At 37.2% G+C, this 22221-nt stretch overlaps 2 protein-coding genes across 3 annotated transcripts; both read left to right on the top strand.

Moving 5' to 3' along the window:
• Positions 1-2710: 2710 nt before the first annotated feature.
• Positions 2711-8888, top strand: LOC127660109 (uncharacterized). Its single transcript, XM_052150191.1, has 6 exons — positions 2711-3622; positions 4477-4505; positions 4919-5047; positions 5418-5484; positions 5667-5774; positions 5891-8888. Exons 1-6 carry the CDS (start codon positions 2738-2740, stop codon positions 6554-6556), a joined length of 1884 nt encoding a protein of 627 aa, XP_052006151.1. The 5' UTR covers positions 2711-2737; the 3' UTR covers positions 6557-8888.
• A 413-nt stretch (positions 8889-9301) lies between these two features.
• On the top strand, positions 9302-21988 carry LOC127659978 (RDS/peripherin-like protein xRDS35). 2 transcript variants are annotated; one of them, XM_052149997.1, is made up of 6 exons: positions 9302-9442; positions 9754-9904; positions 10732-11007; positions 11850-12004; positions 12540-12786; positions 21164-21988. In XM_052149997.1, the coding sequence occupies exons 2-6, from the start codon at positions 9755-9757 to the stop codon at positions 21419-21421; spliced, it is 1086 nt and encodes a 361-aa protein (XP_052005957.1). In that variant the 5' UTR covers positions 9302-9442; position 9754; the 3' UTR covers positions 21422-21988. The 2 variants fall into 2 exon arrangements, with proteins under 2 accessions (XP_052005957.1, XP_052005958.1); XM_052149998.1 differs by having other exon boundaries at positions 9335-9442; positions 9751-9904.
• The last annotated feature ends 233 nt before the right edge of the window (positions 21989-22221 follow it).

The raw sequence follows: 22221 nt of genomic DNA, 5'->3' as shown, positions 1-22221 counted from the left end.
AATTAAACACTCAGGAAATCCACTGGTGATGTAACTGAGTAAATTAATCTCCTTTTTTTGTGTGTAACTGCTCGACCATTTCATGCAATGTTCTTTTACCAAAGCCTGATCGATTCTGTTCCAACGGTTCTCTCTCCATGAGGGCGTGCTTTGATTCAGTTCAATGTCATCTGAGAGTCACAACATCACAATCAGATGGATATTGGGTGATGGAATAGCAACATTAAACTAGTTTCACACGGACCGCTCTAGTCCAGAAGAGAACCATCTACTGTTTTAGAAGGTTGCACTTTTAAACTTATTTCTTTGGAAGATAATTCTTTCTTCAAAATTATGGAACTTTAAAGACACGCTTTTAAACCAATCTGAAATCAGACAGCTACAAGGATCACAATCAGCACAGCAAATCTTTGATAGCTTTGCAAACAACACGTTACTGACAGACTTCAGATTCATCAGTAATAAAACATGGAAAGGTACTTCATGCCTGTGCGTGGTTCCCCGGAGGAAGAGGTCAAACTTTACCATCAAATAGCTCATCAGCATCCTCAGAACCATTATTACCACCACAACCAATCTGACCACCAAGGATCACACAGGTATGTGCTTGAACTTTTCTTGAGGGTATGTGTTTAAGTGTGATTCACAATATTTTTATTATTCAACCAGTTTAGTTTGATAAAATCACTTACTAACCTTTTCTGTGTAAAGGTATAGTCAATTTTACAACTTTGTTGCCATGACGATATAATGTCAACAAAACCTAAAAATCACTGAAAAAATAGTCAATTTAAACAACTTTACAGCTCAAATAATACCAGAATTTTAACAGATGATTTAATGTAAGTGCTTTTATAAAATTAATAGCTTCACATTTCTATGTTTAAACCCACCAAAAATCGGCCACATTTATTTTCATTGCAACTTCCTCACTGTAACCTTGATTTATGCTTCTTTTTTTTTTTTAAGAATAGGAGAGACGATTTGAAATAATTTTTTTGTGGTAATCAACATTATGCCACAAATTATGTTGATTGAGCTTAACTTGTATTGAGAACATTCCGGGTAAGATGTTAGTTAATGGAGAAAAAATAACCTTGTCTATACAGCCTGAATATAAGGACAATATTATCCATGTGTAATACAAGTCATGTATTAATGTACTAAAACTAAGTAGATGTTGGTGGGCAATGTTTAAAACTATAGGATATTGACGGAACTATTCAGTTGTTTCCCTTGTCACTCACTCGACATTGTGTCGGTGAAGTGACACTAGAGGTCTCTCTTGAGAGCCTCAGTTGCCTCTGAGCTTTGAGAAACAGAAATTCCTGGCGAACAGAATTTGCATGTCGCTCTGGAAACATGGAGGTCCCCCAGGTGGACAAAGCGGTTGCGATGCACCTGTGCCCACAGAACGTATTTGCCACATGTGACCTCTCCAGCCTGGGCAGGATGTGGTCTCCATGGGGTCTTTTCCCCCTAAAAGAATAGGATCGGAAAAGAACACCTTCATTGATGCGTGTTATAGTTATTCTAAACAGCCCTATGATAAACATAGAGGTTAAAGGCTGCGGCTGGCGTGGCCTGCTCCAACGCTGCACATTGCTTGCCCCCTCAAGAGAAGATGCCGGCAACTTAAGAAGTGTATGACATTTTTATGGGGCGTTGGGAAAGGTTACGTGCAGCCTGGTACGGGCTGCTCCTTTGGCAAGCAACAGCTTGCTCGCTCCCGCATCAGTAGTTCACGTAACATGGTTCAGTGTCATGGCGTTATTGGATAGGGACCCTTAGTGTCACTTCACAGACACAACGTCGAGTGAGTGACAGAAGGGTAACGTCTAGGTTACTGTCGTATCCCTCGTTCCCTGATGGAGGGAACGAGATGTTGTGTCCCTCTTGCCACAACACCGTACCAACCACTGTAACGACCGTACCTTATTCTCGGCTCCTCTGTGCAAAACCTGACTAAACAGATGCACAATTCCCTCCTTTTATACCCGTATGCCCGGGGGAGGGACATGCAAATTCTGTTTGCTAATACTCATTGGCCTTTTCTCAAAGCTCAGAGGCAACTGAGTCTCTCAAGAGAGACCCCTGGTGTCACTACACCGACACAACGTCTCGTTCCCTCCATCAGGGAACGGGGTTACGACAGTAACCTAGACAACTTAATGATTAAAGAAGAGACCACATAGTGACATGAAATTCATGCTTGTCTTCCTTATGTAACAGCTCTTACATCAGTCTCAGCTCTTCAAGCAGTCTTAGGAAACACCGTGAAAGTCATGATGTCCATCACCATGACAACAAGCATCATCATCATAGGCATCCCAAAGGGGCTGCAGAGCACCATGGTTTCACTAAAAGGTCTTCCTCCAGCCTGTCTTCCTCCTCCTCTTCCCCTTCTTCATCTCCCTCCTGGACTTCAGTGCCCACAATGGATGATGAGACGTATCTTATGTACAACAAACCCCAGCATTCCTTATCATGCTCCAACATCCCAGAGGTCCAGCGGAAAATTCATGACAGAGAATGTGAGGACTTTAATTATGATCACAGACATCCATTACATTTTCAAATTCAGAAGCAGCACCATAGCCTAGAACATTCTGGCCAGCTGTTCCCTATTTCTCAGCATGGTCGTAAAACACCAAAACTCTGCCGGGCCCACAGCAAAAGTGAGGAGGGTCTCCAGCAAAATAAGCCCAGAGACTGTTACTCTGAAGAACATCACCAAATGAACCACAGTGCACTGTATAAGACTGCAAGTCTGGGACAAAGTCTGAATATTGAAAACACTCAAAGGGGCAGAAGAGGACCCAAAAAGGCTGCATCATCTATTCATTTGCCAAGCAAAGGCATTCTGAAAAACAAGGATGAGGGCCAGAAAGCAGGAAACTTCAGGAAGGCTAGGTCTTTGGAAGTGCTCTCCACCAGGGTGCAAGTCAAAGAAACATCCAAGCAAAGCTCCATGGAAGCAGCGAGGAACAGCTTTGTGAAAGGGAAGCTTCAGTTCTCTGCATTTCTGAATGAGATCACCAAACAGGTTATCAGTCCCTCCACACTTAACTCTCTTGGTGTCACCACACAGACACCACAAAAATCTCCAAATGAAGAATGCAAGCAGTACAGTTCCAGGCAAAAGCGGGACAGTGTCATGCCGCAACGTAAACAGCAGTCCATTAGAGCTAAGAAACCTGATTCAGGAAAGACTGGTTCTGATTTCAGCTCACACCCACGACTCAAGAAATCGCATCCAGGCCAACACCAAACCCAAAACTTTAGCAGTCCTCCTGCCCCACCTTCTAAAACTGAAAGACAAGGGGCTACTTCAGACAACCAGCACCACAGGCAATATTCTCAGCTGCTCACTGATGGTACCAGCACCAGCCTGGAGCCTATCCAGAGACACCTCTCTAAACACAAAGGACGTCATCAAAGCAGTCATGGCCCATCCAGGCATTTACATACTAAGCAGGAGCACAAGGGTTCCTCTCCTCCTCTCAGAGCCACTGGGTTGGATTCAGAGTTCCCATCATGCAAGTCATCCACCAGTCCCAGCGCAGAGAAAAGTGAGAGACCCAAACACACAGAACACCGGAGGCACTCTGAGCCACATAAAGTGAGTTATTTAAAAGACCAAATTTGTTTACATATGAATAGTTTTCAGTTAACAAATAACTACATAAAAACAAAATGTTTTAAGACATTAAATGTAATTTGACACCAAAATATTTAATCACTACATTAATTTATTAATTAACTGTAATATTTTCTTGCAAGATGTTTTAGAATAAAGAAATTTCTCCAGATAACACTGGCTATAATAAAATGCGCCTACGTGGCGCAAAATCGTTTGTGACTTCACGTGTAAAACAGCAATTTTAGGCATTTTAAACATTAGCCGTTGTAATAACGAGTTCGGCGAAGACGTGACCGGTTTTTACAAATCGGAATGTTGTAATTAATGTCAGTTAAAATTATGGTAATTGTATCTGAAATTACAATCTGTCACCCAGAATACAGAGTCTGGGGCAAAATGAAACCTGAGTGCCCAATACATCACACACAAAACTATGAACCGTCAACCAAAACTCCTGGATCTTAAAGCAATATTATTATATTGCAGTACATAGTAAATAATGACGTTGCAGGCACTCCACTGCATGTCTTGCCTATCAATGCACTTTAGCCATCACAATATTCACTATATAGCATGGCCTATTTCTTATTGTGTAATTATGGCACAGCATAGAAACATCAAAATCGAAATATAATAACCTCTTAAAGTAAAAGCATGAGAGATGCCCTTTAATTTGTCCATGTGCGCTATAACCCAATTGAACCAGATATGTCATCAATGATAATTGTCTTTTCTGGAGCAAATGACCTCAGAGATCAATTTTCTATTCTGTTCTCTTCAACCTCCCTTCTTCTTTTCACTGTTTGACCCCTCTCCCATTCTATTGACCCTAGGATCCAGTCAGCGCTGTGAACAAAGTTCAGTAAGTGGTTTCCTAATTTTTTTCTGCTGGGTTATTTTAGACTCTCGATTTTACTCTTATTCTAGAGGTTTCTCACATTTTACTCTGCTCAGTTTCCCAAACTCTGCTTACAGCCTGAGGCTTATTGATTTCTTCTATTTACATCTATCACACAGACATCGGAATATACATGCACACATGTTGATTAATTACTATAGTAATAGTAATATAGTAATAACAATAACAATATGTAAGTACAAGCAGCTCTACAAAAGTATTTCACAGTAAATACATAGTTCTTTGTTATTACTCTGTAACTACTTATGTACATACACAGTGTGACCATGTAATAATAATAAGAGAGTCTATGAAGAAATTAAAAGTTTTCCTCCTGACACAGATACATAAACACAAATATCTGTGATAAATTTCAGTCTGCTGGAGCACTACAACAAAGAGCTGCATGAGAACCTGTTGCAGACTGTGGCATGCATTGAGAACATGGAGACCGAATTGCAGTGTGCCAAGGCGGAGTTGGCCAACTTCAAAGAGAAATACAGGAGGTCATCATTAATTAATTCTCTGATTTTAACAGATTTGCATGTTGTTGTAATCTTGTTGTGTAAGTCTACATATGTGGTATAAACACATGCAAATGTTGTTTTAGCTGCACTAACAACTTTGGGAACCTGTTGTTTTGGGAATTTCTAAATTGTACATTTATCACAGAAGATTTGTCATTTTTTGTTATTTTGAAAGAAATGTGTGTTTTAATGTGACATTTACACTATATAATATAACCAGAAGAGAAAAAGTTGAAATCTGTTAGTTAAGACTGGGACATAAAATTTGAAGAAAACCCCTATAATGGAAAACACACAATCATAGTGTAATACAAACATCTTTTATTCTCTGTCTAATGTGTTTTTGTAGGCTTCAGGAGAGCTACTCTGTTTCACAGCAGACAAATAGTGTTCTGGAGCAGAAACTCAAATCTATGGTAAAGTTAACTCATAAATTGCAGGGAAAATATTAAAGAATATGAAACAGCAATGGTTGATGCAGATTATGTAACAAAAAGTGTGCTTATAAATGAGTTCTGTGTGATAAATTTGTCTTTTCTTATACATAAATTACCCACCAGTAAAAGTATGTTTAGGGATGTTTTATCTATTTTGACAGGTAGACAGCTTGGACTCAGAAAGGAAGTTCATCATGCAGAGAGTTGTGGATCTGACTAAACAGCTGGAGACTGCAGAGAAGACCATCAACTCTCTAGAAAGCATCAATGTAAGTGTATCATGTAGACAGATTTATATTTATGGGTTCAAAGATACAGATGGATTTTGTATGGGTTTGACCGAACAAAAGTAAAATGCTAACAGCTGACATCTTTATTCCCATAGGTTCCCTCGTTGATTAGAGAGTTGTTGAAAAAGCATGTTGACTCTCAGGAAGCAATGGAACACTTCTTGTATCCCCAAACATCCCCAGTCCAATCTAACAGTGGCCTATCAAGGGCTCAAGACAACCCATCTTCTGTTGGAAAGGGGAAAGAAAGAGTCTTTGAATGGGCACAGACTGGACAAAAATGCTCTGATGCCAGTCAACAGCCTGCTACAGCCTTTTTGCCATGGAAACATAATCATGATCTGTGCTCAGGGCCAGAGCTGCTTGAGGTTAAAGGAAGTGACTCACAACTTCCCTTCTCTCTTACTCCAGATTATACACTGATCTACAAAACAATGGCAGATGCAAAGGGTCCAAGGCATGAAGTGCATCCATCAGGCATCAATGCAGATATTCACATTGCTGCCAAGCCAACCTACAGTTGTGTTGATATTCCTCCAAATCCATATAACCTAGACGACATGGAGCTCAATATACCGACAGGTGGTGAGACAAGAAGAGAGGCTATTGTCACAGTGGGGAAAGACCCCAATGTTGCCACCTATCGTACAGCGCAGAGGATGCTGGATAATTTGTTGAGCCAGATTCCTCCACCCCCAACATATGATGGAGAGGGGACACAGTCAGGAACTGGGGTCAGGGAACTAGCGGAAGGACATTAATGACATTAAATTTGAGGTCTTTTCCAGTTAACTGTAAAATAACTGGTTTAAATTTAGCGTTAGGGTTAGACTTGGTGAATCTATATAATTGTGTGCACACCATTGGATTTTGTACCATACCTGATTTTCCCGGTGTCCTGATTTAATTTGTACCGGAGACTATTTAGCAGAGACGGGCCACTTCTATTAATTTGAATGTGAGAAACTGGAACGCCCAATGGTCAGCGGATGTAGAAAGGAAATCTCGCCTTAAAGTTAAAAGAGCCAATCGCATTTTAGATACAGAAATCGCCTGTCAATCAACTCGAGAAAGTGCGTTTGCACGAATTATTTTTTTATTAGTGCAATCTGAGGTAAAGAAGCACAATTTATGATACCAGTGTTGTCCGATTTTACTGCTGATTTGAAATATGTCCTTTGATTGTAATCTTGACCAACCGTTTTGGAAATGTATGTCTTTTCCCATTCAAGTAGATAGGAACTGCACTTTCATGACTGGAAATAGCTTCCCGGAAGCATTCCAAAGATGGCGGCCAGTGTACTGACTTGCTATAAAGACTTTGTTTGTACCCAGAGGAAATTGTTATTGCTCATAGTTCACACGAGAAATATACCTGTTGCTTGCTAATGTTCATGTTCTCTGAAATCAACCCCATTCTGCGGAATTATTGACAAGCGCCATCTGCCATCAGATATTTTTGCATTAATTCAATTGTCATAAATTCTCCCTCTGGCGCTAATGATCAAGAAACAAAGAAACCAGGAAGTTATCACTATCACATAAACAATGGTATACAGCAGTTCAAATTACATGTCAACTCTACTGACGGTTTGGTTTAGGGTTGGACTTGGGTTAGTTAATTTACATTTTGAAGGAGGAGGAAAAACGATGAATTTGCGTTTGTGTTCGCAACATTTCCCTGAATTGAGATACCAGATACCTCTGAAGTTTATTTCGATTTTTTATAGCAGACATCTTGGGATGTACAGCATAAGTGTTTTTTCACTTTAAATTTAGTGTATTGTGATTCAAAATGTTAAAATATTGTGATCATTTACTCACTCGTTTCCCACCCGGAAAATGCCCGATATGCCAGATTACATTTCCAGCCCTGTTTACAACTAAAAATACAACTCGCTTTTGGCATCTGGCCACTGGGGGTAGTGGTTCAAAGTTTGGTAAACACAGACCGATTTTAGCAGCAGAACATTTTACTACTACTACTGAAACTGAATTTACAGTACATTCAGTCTGCAGAGTATGCTCTTTGAAAATACAGGATGGCTCAGTGTTGTCTGAAATGTTTCTCCTAAAATTGTTTAGAAATAAAAAGAGACACAAATGAATTTTTTTTTTAACATAGAGTATAGAGCTTTAAAACTAATGTGGCTAGCATAGCTCTGATAGTGATGAGAAATTAGTTAATATTGAAAAAATAAAGTTGTCAACTCTGGGCACAGTTTGTGATATTTCTGGGATCTTTTCTCAGGAGAAAAATCTGAAAAACAGGAGACTTAAAGGTGCATTTAATAGTATGTTGCAGTGGCTTACATTGGCTTACACTCACACCTAATGGCTTGGATACGGCATCATTCAAACACAATCGATTTCAGATGCCATTGTAGAAATTCAATATGCACAGAAAACCATGATTATTTTAATCCATGAATGAATGTGTTAAATAACATGACAGTTACTGAGAATAAGCGAGTAGTATTCGTCTGGTCATGTGATTCTAAAGTGGCAGCCCCCATGAGGCGCCCAAGCTCCATGTAGAATAAAACAGCTTTTATAAGGTTACTGATATGACTGAAATCTCACATGAATGGTCATGATTTTATATATGCGTTTCAAAATTCATATTAATTTATTTAGGAGTAAATTCTTTTATATGAGGAAAAAAATGTACTAAGTGCACCTTTAAGCAAAAGTCTCCATTTAATCTCCATTTAAACTCATTGCTTCCTACGGGCTGAAATATTATTATTATTTTTTTATTATTTGTTTCTGAGTAGTTTAATGCATATGGAACAAAGTATACTTTATATTTGTGTGACTGAAAGATATATTGATATACCTGTTTGCACTTTTCCTCACAAAGTATAATATTAAATCTTAACTCACATAATTCAAATGGTATTGGTGTTAATGTTGTTTACTGTTTATAATCTTCTGAGTTAAAGTGATACATTTGATCTCTTACTTTTTATGTTTGACAGGCTTATTTGTGCTTATAAAAATAAAAATAAAACTTGAAATGTAAATTCATAATGATAATAAATTATTGTAAATTATTACTCCTAATCACTGCATTCTGGTTCCATTTGTTGTATTCATTAACATGTTGATCTAGATGCATATAACATTTTCAAATAAGAAGACTTTTTTATGGTAGAGAACAGTGATATACCATGCAGTTTGACTGTTGAACATTCTAGCTCTCATTTACATTAAATAAAATACATTTTATTTTCCTTATGTCCTGCTTCAAGTTAATAAAGTATTTTTGTTCCAAAATAATAATTCACTTTTTCACTGATCATCCAGGCCTTCGGAGTGAAAATGGGAGTCATTCTGTCTAATCTACTCTTTTCTCTATTTTACCTGTTTCCACAGTCCATTACAGAGCACACCTTGAGTAAAACCCCTCCTTCTTGCACTCTGTATAGCATCTCCAAGGGCAGGTTTGCTTAGAGGACATTGGCCTGGATTCTCATTGGTGGAGTTGGTCTAATAGGATCAGACAAAAGTACAGGAGATTATGAATATCAAGACATAATACTCTATATCATATTTCTAAGCCCTAGCCAAAATGGCTACCAAACTGTAGGAAGCAAACTGAAGTTTCAGGGTCCAAAAGAAAGGGCACACAAAATATTTTGAAGGTAAAGATATTTTTTTCTTCTACTCAATGTAAAATTGGATGATCTTGAAAACGACCTAATTTTTAAGTTTAAATCAAGCTTCAAGGCACTATGTTTTTGTTTCACGTCCATGCATTAGCATTATTTGGAATCTTTTAAATGTTTTCACAAGCTCATTCCTGACATAATGGGGACTAATGGGAATTTATCTGAGAATTATTAATTGTTTGCTGAACTGGATACTGCTGTGTATAATACTTTGAACTGTCTATCAGACCTCACTTTTCAATCAAAAATTTGCAATGCCCATTTTAAAATACCTTTTTAAGCAGCATGGTGTTGATGAAACTAAAGTTCCCCTTCCAAAAGAGGGTGCGTCTGGCCCAGAGTGTCTGGCTGCTTTCTTGGGTAGCTATGTTCTCCGGAGCCATCACCTTTGCAATGGGAGTCTTCCTCAAAACCGAGTTACATCGCAGATCAGAGGTAACAAAACTTTTATTTTAGAAATGTAAAAATTAAGTAGAGATGTTTCATCTAAACAGAAAAAGAACCAATGTATCCAAAACTACCTGCTTTGGTAAGACAGTAGGCAAGTACACATAATGAATTGCATTACAGTCAATTAGGATCTTAAAGGTTTGTGAAAGGATAATCAAAAATGTGTACACAAACAAATCAAACACAGTTGACTCTGAACTGTCTGCACAGTGTTAATTAATACCTTACTGCAGTCATGCAAAGGAGTCTTTCTATGCCTTGTGTTGCCACTGTGAAATGTCTCATTTTCTAATATAGATTCTTTATGATAATTTCTAAAAACCAAAACTATCTGCAGGACAGTGACAATGGCATTCATTATTTTTGAAGGCATCATTTTTATTTAAATGTACTCACTTATAATGGTTACTAATCCAAGTTTAGTAAATTGTATTATATATTGGTTAGTTATCAGAATCAGGGCACAATGTTTATTAAACAGTTATTTACCCTTTACACTGTCAATATAAGCCTAACAGGACTAAGCTTTGTGCTGTCAAGAGGAATAATCTCACATAATCCTGTAGATTGGCACTCAGATAAGGTCCTCTATGGGAACAACAATAACTGAGCTAGTATCTATAATGGAGTCAGTCAAAATCTTGAATAAAAAACTGAGTAACAACAAGTATAGAGGGAAGAATTTAAGAAAATATATACATACAGTGCTTCTTTTCAATATATATATATATATATATATAACATAACTGCTAACTATTATAAAAGAGGACGTTTACTGAGTAACAAATGCTCACCCTTTTTACACTCTACAGGTGATGCACAATATGGACATCCACATTGTGCCAAATCTGCTGATGGCAGTGGGACTAGCATCAGTGGGCATCAACATCTTTGCTGGTAAAGTCTGCCAGGACTCACTGGACCCCTCTCGCTTCCCACGCTGGAAGACATTTCTTCCTCCATTCTTCTGCGTCTCCATATTCTTCACCTCCCTGCTAATGGTCGCCATGATCCTGAGCTATGCCCTGCAGCCCAGCCTGGAGGAGTCTCTGAAAATCGGGCTGAAGAATGGCATCCGTTTCTACAAGGTTTGAGAGAAGCACAGATATAATTTTAGGAGGGGCTTATTTAACAGCCATCAAGTGTCAGTTATAGATAGTTATAAATAAATTGCATTGTTTGATGCAATTTGCATTTTGGTTTCATGACCATCTAAATACAATCAAAATACAAATGCTCATTCTTTAAAGACGTCTCTCTTTCTGTTATTGCCATCATCTTTTTACATATACATAATAAGCATCATTTACTTCATGGGACACATGAAAAATGTTTCAAAATCTGACATTTCAAAGTACTACAGTGTGAAAGAGATTGTATTTACACTGTAAAAATGGGTTGCCTGCAGTTGCTACTTTAAGGTGATATTTCTATTTGATCTGGTCCTTAAAAATTACTTTCGTTTTAGTAACCTAATGTAGTTGAGTTAAGTCATATTAAATCATCAAATCATTTTTGATTTGTAAAAATAAAACAGTTCATTTAGATGTTACCACATGAAGCACATTTTAGATTATTGACAAAACACACATAGGACAACATAAAGCCCAAAATAAAGTTTATAATTACAGTACAAAATAAATAAAAAGGATTTGGGATTTGAAGTTCTTCAATTTTAAGTCCTTTGATATCACTGTCAAATCTCTAATTGAATCCTCAATTGTTACCTCATGGATATATTTCTACTTGATATGACCTAATTTGTCAGGTTAATTTAGTCTGATTTATTAGTATTTTTGACTTGTTTTGACAGTTAATTTAGACATTACAGGATGAAGCACATATTTATGTTACCTGAACAAACACAAACACTTTTTACCTTGTAGTAGTTACTGTATCTGATGTTACTGTAAACACTGTATCGCTACAGGACACAGACACACCAGGCCGTTGCTTCCAGAAGGAGACTATTGACCATTTACAGATTGAGTTCCAGTGCTGTGGCAATACCAACTACAGGGACTGGTTTGAGGTGCAGTGGATCAGCAACCGTTATCTGGACTTTACATCCAAAGAAGTGAAAGAGTGAGTAAAAACAAAACAAAACAAAGATCTGTACTATATGCTTTAGGTGACATATCAAAGATAAACTGTAAGTGGTTTTTCAAAATGCTGTTTTTAATAACCACTGATTGAATAAATGAATGGTGAGGAAAGTCTGCTAAATTAATAAATGTACATTTTAATGTAAATGAATTAACAAGTTATTCAAATAACAAAAGGACAACTTACCAAAGCCTTTACTTTCAAGGTTAATAAAAACTCACAATGTCATGGTACAAAATAGGAAGTCAAAGGTCACATGCCAACATAAGATGAACCGAAAGGTCAACCCCCAATACTCACAAATAACATTTTGCGTGTGTGCATGGAGCTGGTGAGTTGATCGGAAAGTCATTGCAAAACAACAAAAAGAAAAGAAGAGTAAAACACAGAAATCAATCAATGGTGCAACAAAACTATGGCATTTATGGACATAATTCCATAGTATATAATCTTAATCCTAAATATATACATTTAGTCTATGGCTTTTTCTGTCTATTCTACTTTTCCGATACAGTCGTGTGAGGAGCAATGTGGACGGCCGTTATCTGGTGGATGGCGTTCCATTCAGCTGCTGTAACCCAGCCTCCCCCCGGCCCTGCATCCAGTACAGCCTCTTGGACAATGCTGCCCATTACAACTACGAATATCAGACTGAGGAGCTGAACCTTCACAACCGAGGCTGCCGCCAGGCTCTGGTCAGCTACTACATGGGTTTAATGAACACCATTGGCCCTGGTGTTCTGTCTGTTTTCTTTCTTCAGGTAGGTGTCAGTGTTAAACCATCCATGAAAGAATGAATAAAAGATCATTATAGGGTTTTTTATTGTCCAATTACATTCTATATCTATATTGTCATCTATATGGTCATTACAGTCATTACAGACTTAGATTCTATATTATATTATATATTGTCATCTCTACACAGTCGTTAAAGACTCAGATTCAAAATTGGATTACACATTGTCATATATATATATATATATATATATATATATATATATATATATATATATGTATATGTATATATATATATATATATGTATATATATATATATATATATATATATATATATATATATATATATATATATATATAGTCATTACAGACACTACAGACAGAGTCTATATTGTCATCTATATTGTTATTACAGTCATTACAGACTTAGATTCCATACTAGATTACTAGATACTAGATACTAGTCTTCCATATGGGCATTACTGTGGACCCACTGTATATTAGACTACTATGTACTTAACCATTTGATACAATGTACTTATTATTTACATACATGTTGTTGAATTGTAATTACATTTAAAGTACATTTACTTGCATTTAATTACATTTGTTGTTACACTGTTAACTTTACCCTTTACACTGTAAATACACAGTCTTGAATGTATTTTATGTTAATAAATAGTAGTTAAGGCCACATAATATAAAGTGGGACCATTGCAGTCTTCACAGACTTAGATTCACTTTAGATTCTACGTTGTAATCTACACGCCCATTACAGTCACTGACTTAGATTCACTTTAGATTCTACGTTGTAATCTACACGCCCATTACAGTCACTGACTTAGATTCACTTTAGATTCTACGTTGTAATCTACACGCCCATTACAGTCACTGACTTAGATTCACTTTAGATTCTACGTTGTAATCTACACGCCCATTACAGTCACAGACTTAGATTCACTTTAGATTCTACGTTGTAATCTACACGCCCATTACAGTCACAGACTTAGATTCACTTTAGATTCTACGTTGTAATCTACACGCCCATTACAGTCACAGACTTAGATTCACTTTAGATTCTACGTTGTAATCCACACGCCCATTACAGTCACTGACTTAGATTCACTTTAGATTCTACGTTGTAATCCACACGCCCATTACAGTCACAGACTTAGATTCACTTTAGATTCTACGTTGTAATCTACACGCCCATTACAGTCACTGACTTAGATTCACTTTAGATTCTACGTTGTAATCCACACGCCCATTACAGTCACTGACTTAGATTCACTTTAGATTCTACGTTGTAATCCACACGCCCATTACAGTCACTGACTTAGATTCACTTTAGATTCTACGTTGTAATCCACACGCCCATTACAGTCACTGACTTAGATTCACTTTAGATTCTACGTTGTAATCCACACGCCCATTACAGTCACTGACTTAGATTCACTTTAGATTCTACGTTGTAATCCACACGCCCATTACAGTCACTGACTTAGATTCACTTTAGATTCTACGTTGTAATCTACACGCCCATTACAGTCACTGACTTAGATTCACTTTAGATTCTACGTTGTAATCTACACGCCCATTACAGTCACTGACTTAGATTCACTTTAGATTCTACGTTGTAATCTACACGCCCATTACAGTCACTGACTTAGATTCACTTTAGATTCTACGTTGTAATCTACACGCCCATTACAGTCACTGACTTAGATTCACTTTAGATTCTACGTTGTAATCTACACGCCCATTACAGTCACTGACTTAGATTCACTTTAGATTCTACGTTGTAATCTACACGCCCATTACAGTCACTGACTTAGATTCACTTTAGATTCTACGTTGTAATCTACACGCCCATTACAGTCACAGACTTAGATTCACTTTAGATTCTACGTTGTAATCTACACGCCCATTACAGTCACTGACTAAGATTCACTTTAGATTCTACGTTGTAATCTACACGCCCATTACAGTCACTGACTTAGATTCACTTTAGATTCTACGTTGTAATCTACACGCCCATTACAGTCACTGACTTAGATTCACTTTAGATTCTACGTTGTAATCTACACGCCCATTACAGTCACTGACTTAGATTCACTTTAGATTCTACGTTGTAATCTACACGCCCATTACAGTCACTGACTTAGATTCACTTTAGATTCTACGTTGTAATCTACACGCCCATTACAGTCACTGACTTAGATTCACTTTAGATTCTACGTTGTAATCTACACGCCCATTACAGTCACTGACTAAGATTCACTTTAGATTCTACGTTGTAATCTACACGCCCATTACAGTCACTGACTTAGATTCACTTTAGATTCTACGTTGTAATCTACACGCCCATTACAGTCACAGACTTAGATTCACTTTAGATTCTACGTTGTAATCTACACGCCCATTACAGTCACTGACTAAGATTCACTTTAGATTCTACGTTGTAATCTACACGCCCATTACAGTCACTGACTTAGATTCACTTTAGATTCTACGTTGTAATCTACACGCCCATTACAGTCACAGACTTAGATTCACTTTAGATTCTACGTTGTAATCTACACGCCCATTACAGTCACAGACTTAGATTCACTTTAGATTCTACGTTGTAATCTACACGCCCATTACAGTCACAGACTTAGATTCACTTTAGATTCTACGTTGTAATCTACACGCCCATTACAGTCACAGACTTAGATTCACTTTAGATTCTACGTTGTAATCCACACGCCCATTACAGTCACTGACTTAGATTCACTTTAGATTCTACGTTGTAATCCACACGCCCATTACAGTCACTGACTTAGATTCACTTTAGATTCTACGTTGTAATCCACACGCCCATTACAGTCACTGACTTAGATTCACTTTAGATTCTACGTTGTAATCCACACGCCCATTACAGTCACTGACTTAGATTCACTTTAGATTCTACGTTGTAATCCACACGCCCATTACAGTCACTGACTTAGATTCACTTTAGATTCTACGTTGTAATCCACACGCCCATTACAGTCACTGACTTAGATTCACTTTAGATTCTACGTTGTAATCCACACGCCCATTACAGTCACTGACTTAGATTCACTTTAGATTCTACGTTGTAATCCACACGCCCATTACAGTCACTGACTTAGATTCACTTTAGATTCTACGTTGTAATCCACACGCCCATTACAGTCACTGACTTAGATTCACTTTAGATTCTACGTTGTAATCCACACGCCCATTACAGTCACTGACTTAGATTCACTTTAGATTCTACGTTGTAATCCACACGCCCATTACAGTCACTGACTTAGATTCACTTTAGATTCTACGTTGTAATCCACACGCCCATTACAGTCACTGACTTAGATTCACTTTAGATTCTACGTTGTAATCTACACGCCCATTACAGTCACTGACTTAGATTCACTTTAGATTCTACGTTGTAATCTACACGCCCATTACAGTCACTGACTTAGATTCACTTTAGATTCTACGTTGTAATCTACACGCCCATTACAGTCACAGACTTAGATTCACTTTAGATTCTACGTTGTAATCTACACGCCCATTACAGTCACTGACTAAGATTCACTTTAGATTCTACGTTGTAATCTACACGCCCATTACAGTCACTGACTTAGATTCACTTTAGATTCTACGTTGTAATCTACACGCCCATTACAGTCACTGACTTAGATTCACTTTAGATTCTACGTTGTAATCTACACGCCCATTACAGTCACTGACTAAGATTCACTTTAGATTCTACGTTGTAATCTACACGCCCATTACAGTCACTGACTTAGATTCACTTTAGATTCTACGTTGTAATCTACACGCCCATTACAGTCACTGACTTAGATTCACTTTAGATTCTACGTTGTAATCTACACGCCCATTACAGTCACTGACTTAGATTCACTTTAGATTCTACGTTGTAATCTACACGCCCATTACAGTCACTGACTAAGATTCACTTTAGATTCTACGTTGTAATCTACACGCCCATTACAGTCACTGACTAAGATTCACTTTAGATTCTACGTTGTAATCTACACGCCCATTACAGTCACTGACTTAGATTCACTTTAGATTCTACGTTGTAATCTACACGCCCATTACAGTCACTGACTTAGATTCACTTTAGATTCTACGTTGTAATCTACACGCCCATTACAGTCACTGACTTAGATTCACTTTAGATTCTACGTTGTAATCTACACGCCCATTACAGTCACTGACTTAGATTCACTTTAGATTCTACGTTGTAATCTACACGCCCATTACAGTCACTGACTTAGATTCACTTTAGATTCTACGTTGTAATCTACACGCCCATTACAGTCACTGACTTAGATTCACTTTAGATTCTACGTTGTAATCTACACGCCCATTACAGTCACTGACTTAGATTCACTTTAGATTCTACGTTGTAATCTACACGCCCATTACAGTCACTGACTTAGATTCACTTTAGATTCTACGTTGTAATCTACACGCCCATTACAGTCACAGACTTAGATTCACTTTAGATTCTACGTTGTAATCTACACGCCCATTACAGTCACTGACTTAGATTCACTTTAGATTCTACGTTGTAATCTACACGCCCATTACAGTCACTGACTTAGATTCACTTTAGATTCTACGTTGTAATCTACACGCCCATTACAGTCACAGACTTAGATTCACTTTAGATTCTACGTTGTAATCTACACGCCCATTACAGTCACAGACTTAGATTCACTTTAGATTCTACGTTGTAATCTACACGCCCATTACAGTCACAGACTTAGATTCACTTTAGATTCTACGTTGTAATCTACACGCCCATTACAGTCACAGACTTAGATTCACTTTAGATTCTACGTTGTAATCTACACGCCCATTACAGTCACAGACTTAGATTCACTTTAGATTCTACGTTGTAGTCTACACGCCCATTACAGTCACTGACTTAGATTCACTTTAGATTCTACGTTGTAGTCTACACGCCCATTACAGTCACAGACTTAGATTCACTTTAGATTCTACGTTGTAGTCTACACGCCCATTACAGTCACTGACTTAGATTCACTTTAGATTCTACGTTGTAATCTACACGCCCATTACAGTCACTGACTTAGATTCACTTTAGATTCTACGTTGTAATCTACACGCCCATTACAGTCACAGACTTAGATTCACTTTAGATTCTACGTTGTAATCTACACGCCCATTACAGTCACTGACTTAGATTCACTTTAGATTCTACGTTGTAATCTACACGCCCATTACAGTCACTGACTTAGATTCACTTTAGATTCTACGTTGTAATCTACACGCCCATTACAGTCACTGACTTAGATTCACTTTAGATTCTACGTTGTAATCTACACGCCCATTACAGTCACTGACTTAGATTCACTTTAGATTCTACGTTGTAATCTACACGGCCATTACAGTCACTGACTTAGATTCACTTTAGATTCTACGTTGTAATCTACACGCCATTACAGTCACTGACTAAGATTCACTTTAGATTCTACGTTGTAATCTACACGCCCATTACAGTCACTGACTTAGATTCACTTTAGATTCTACGTTGTAATCTACACGCCCATTACAGTCACTGACTTAGATTCACTTTAGATTCTACGTTGTAATCTACACGCCCATTACAGTCACTGACTTAGATTCACTTTAGATTCTACGTTGTAATCTACACGCCCATTACAGTCACAGACTTAGATTCACTTTAGATTCTACGTTGTAATCTACACGCCCATTACAGTCACAGACTAAGATTCACTTTAGATTCTACGTTGTAATCTACACGCCCATTACAGTCACTGACTTAGATTCACTTTAGATTCTACGTTGTAATCTACACGCCCATTACAGTCACAGACTTAGATTCACTTTAGATTCTACGTTGTAATCTACACGCCCATTACAGTCACAGACTAAGATTCACTTTAGATTCTACGTTGTAATCTACACGCCCATTACAGTCACTGACTTAGATTCACTTTAGATTCTACGTTGTAATCTACACGCCCATTACAGTCACAGACTTAGATTCACTTTAGATTCTACGTTGTAATCTACACGCCCATTACAGTCACTGACTTAGATTCACTTTAGATTCTACGTTGTAATCTACACGCCCATTACAGTCACTGACTTAGATTCACTTTAGATTCTACGTTGTAATCTACACGCCCATTACAGTCACTGACTTAGATTCACTTTAGATTCTACGTTGTAATCTACACGCCCATTACAGTCACTGACTTAGATTCACTTTAGATTCTACGTTGTAATCTACACGCCCATTACAGTCACTGACTTAGATTCACTTTAGATTCTACGTTGTAATCTACACGCCCATTACAGTCACTGACTTAGATTCACTTTAGATTCTACGTTGTAATCTACACGCCCATTACAGTCACAGACTTAGATTCACTTTAGATTCTACGTTGTAATCTACACGCCCATTACAGTCACCGACTTAGATTCACATTAGATTCACATTACTGGCCTATTTTGCCCAGATCACTGATGTTTATCGTCCAATTAGATTCTATATTTAGTATTTATTAAAGAGATAGTTCATATTTACTCTTTTTCATGTTGTTCCAAACCCATATGGCATACTTTTGAAACTAACATTCTCAATGTTAGGCAGAATGTTAGTTTCAGTCATGAATGGTGACTTAGCTTGACTTATACTTAAGATTCATTGGCTGTATTACAGAAAAATCCTAACTCTAGAATGCTGTGTAACTGTCACAAATAAAGAATGATATCCTGGACATCTCAGATATTAACATCTTTAAAGTTTCTGTAATATAGCTGTAATATCTGATTCTGTAATATCACATAATCAACTATGTGATTGTATGAGTCAGTTGCATCATATGCATAGCTGTGATGAAAAAGATAGAATGAGCAACATTAGAGGAATGTTTTGTGTGGGCCCCCAATAAGCTCATAATAATTTTAAGCTTTGACCTTGAATAACTCATTGTATTATCTAATGTGCTCAACACATCGAGCCATTCACACGCTCGACACTAAATATTGATACGCTTCCAGAACTGCTTGCAGTGCAGTGGTGAACAGGGGTGTCAATATTCATTAACATTATTTAAAATAACTCGCACCCAAAACCACATCACGCTCTCAGCTTTTATAACAGCTTTTGTAACATTACTGTGTGACTAATCTGTTCTCATATGCTGTTGTGACAGTCAACAAATAAGATCGACTCCAGTTCTTCTGCCACCACCATGGAACAAAAATAGATTTGCATTTGAGACGTATGATATCAATAGAGTATTATCAGTATATCTCAGTTACAGTAGCCTACTATTAGCTGTTGATACACACAGTCAAACTTTAAAGGTGGTGTGTGTAATTTAGGAGAGAAGAAAGTAATTTAAATACTTAATTTCATAACTGAATCAAAATAAGTGATTGAAAGTCAATCAAAACTTTGCTCTGGTTGTTTGAGCATCCTGACCAGCCCCCCATAGCAACACTGACTTAACAATGGTGTGTGTTGGGGCAGGACTAACTGCTTGTTGACCAATGGAAGAAGGTGGGAGTGTATTTAAAAGATTTTATTTGCAATTTCCTTAGGTGACGCTAGTGGCGCAGAAACAGTTAAATTAAACTTTAAGAAGAAGAGCTATTTTGGCAAACATTTTAAGAAAATATTTTATGAATAACACTTTACATTAATGTTCCTTTTGTTAAGGGTTTATAAAGGGGTTCATTAATAACTAAGTCATTAATAAATGCATAAAAAATAATTGATATGCAGTTATAACAACATAAAACAGGCAGCTTTAATGTAATACTTGCCAAATAGTGTGCATTTTAACATACATGCTATAAATGATTAATACACTTATTCATACATATCAATGAAAAAAAATTAAATGCCCTAATTCATGATTTATATCACAATGCATCAAAAATAGACTATTAAGTGAGATTAAAAGGAGTATCTTAGTCCTAGTTAGCTAAATTCCTTCTTCATGCTAATTCACAGAATATATCATAAAATAAACTATAAGGAATTTTATGTACAGTACATAGGTTTCTAATGTTGGCAAATCCTTATGAATTCTTCATGTCCAAATTACATTAAGGTATTCATAGGTAACTAATGTTGAATAAATGTTCCTAAGCATTTATCAAATGCGAGGATAAATGGCTCACTATTTGACAGGTATTGCATGAAATTACTACTTTTATGCACGTTGTTACAACCGCTTATTGATTATGTATAATGCATTTGTAAATTAATTATTAATGAACACCGTTAAAACAATTAACATTAATGTAAAGTGTTACATTAAGTTTGAACTCACTCCCCTGTATATTTGTTTGGGCCTCAGATGACCATGCTGATGAGTCTGCGGTACCTGCACACTGCAATGGAGGGTGTGCTGGGACAGGAGAATTTGGAGATCGAGACAGAGGGTTACATCTTGGAGAAGGGAGTGAAGGAGACATTGTTGGAGACCAAAAAAAAGTTGATGAAAATAATCCAGTTCGCTCAGGTGGGCGATGCATCGGCTACGACCCCAACCATGGACCCAGAGGCAGGAGATGCAACTCTGGCCCCAGAAAAGGCAGCCACACCCCCTAGCTAAATTACATTGTGTAATTGTTTATAATGAGGGTTGTGTCTAGATTGAAACCCTCATTCACTGAAAAGTCTTGCAACATTCATACATTGTTTATGTGCAGTCCCACTGCAGCACTCACTTTTATCCTAAATTTGGAATCTGCCAATGTGAATCTGACAAGTTTTGCAGAACAAGGTTAACCATCTAGTCACGATCTTCCATGGGTGCACATGTGCACATGAGTGCTGACATTTCTACAACTGTCTTTGGTTTTTTATCATCCAGAAAGGGCAGAAATAATCATAATTATTCTATAAAATGTATTACATGATGTTAAAAAAGGTACTAAGTGTATCCAAGCAGTAACCTCTCGGAATGCTTAAAATCTAATAATATAAAAACTTTTTTCCATGACAATTATTTATAAATTGAAGATGTACAAGGAAGGAGCACAATTTTAATCAATTATACTATGAAATTGTGTAATACCCCACATGCTGTTTGTAGATGTTTTTTCTGCTTTGCTTAACTAGACAAAAGTAGTGAGCTGAAATTGCAGAATGCATGCAAAAAATAAAGTTTTTAAGTGATTTGTGATGTAACGTGGTCATTTTGGTTAGACATTTACTTATTATGAGGGTCCCTTATTTTGGTTTCTCTTTAGTGCCAAAATGTGTTTCTTATTTTACACTTGCATGAACATGTTATGTTATGCAGTGTTCCATGAAATTCCTCCTTTGTCAATGAAGAAATGAGAGAGAGAGAGAGAGAGAGAGAGAGAGAGAGAGAGAGAGAGAGAGAGAGAGAGAGATGAATAGGCTTAT

Source organism: Xyrauchen texanus, chromosome 19 (genome assembly GCF_025860055.1).
Source record: "Xyrauchen texanus isolate HMW12.3.18 chromosome 19, RBS_HiC_50CHRs, whole genome shotgun sequence".
In the NCBI taxonomy this organism is placed as follows: Eukaryota; Metazoa; Chordata; class Actinopteri; order Cypriniformes; family Catostomidae; genus Xyrauchen; species Xyrauchen texanus.
Note: the sequence above shows the minus strand (reverse complement) of the source record. Positions and strands in the feature narration are given on the sequence as shown.

Coding starts and splice junctions, on each gene's coding strand:
- LOC127660109 (XM_052150191.1), top strand. CDS start 2,738: ATGAACCACAGTGCACTGTATAAGACTGCAAGTCTGGGACAAAGTCTG. Junction 5,048..5,417: donor TTCAAAGAGAAATACAGGAG/GTCATCATTAAT, acceptor GTGTTTTTGTAG/GCTTCAGGAGAGCTACTCTG. Junction 5,485..5,666: donor AGCAGAAACTCAAATCTATG/GTAAAGTTAACT, acceptor CTATTTTGACAG/GTAGACAGCTTGGACTCAGA.
- LOC127659978 (XM_052149997.1), top strand. CDS start 9,755: ATGGTGTTGATGAAACTAAAGTTCCCCTTCCAAAAGAGGGTGCGTCTG. Junction 11,008..11,849: donor ATGGCATCCGTTTCTACAAG/GTTTGAGAGAAG, acceptor GTATCGCTACAG/GACACAGACACACCAGGCCG. Junction 12,005..12,539: donor ACATCCAAAGAAGTGAAAGA/GTGAGTAAAAAC, acceptor TTTCCGATACAG/TCGTGTGAGGAGCAATGTGG.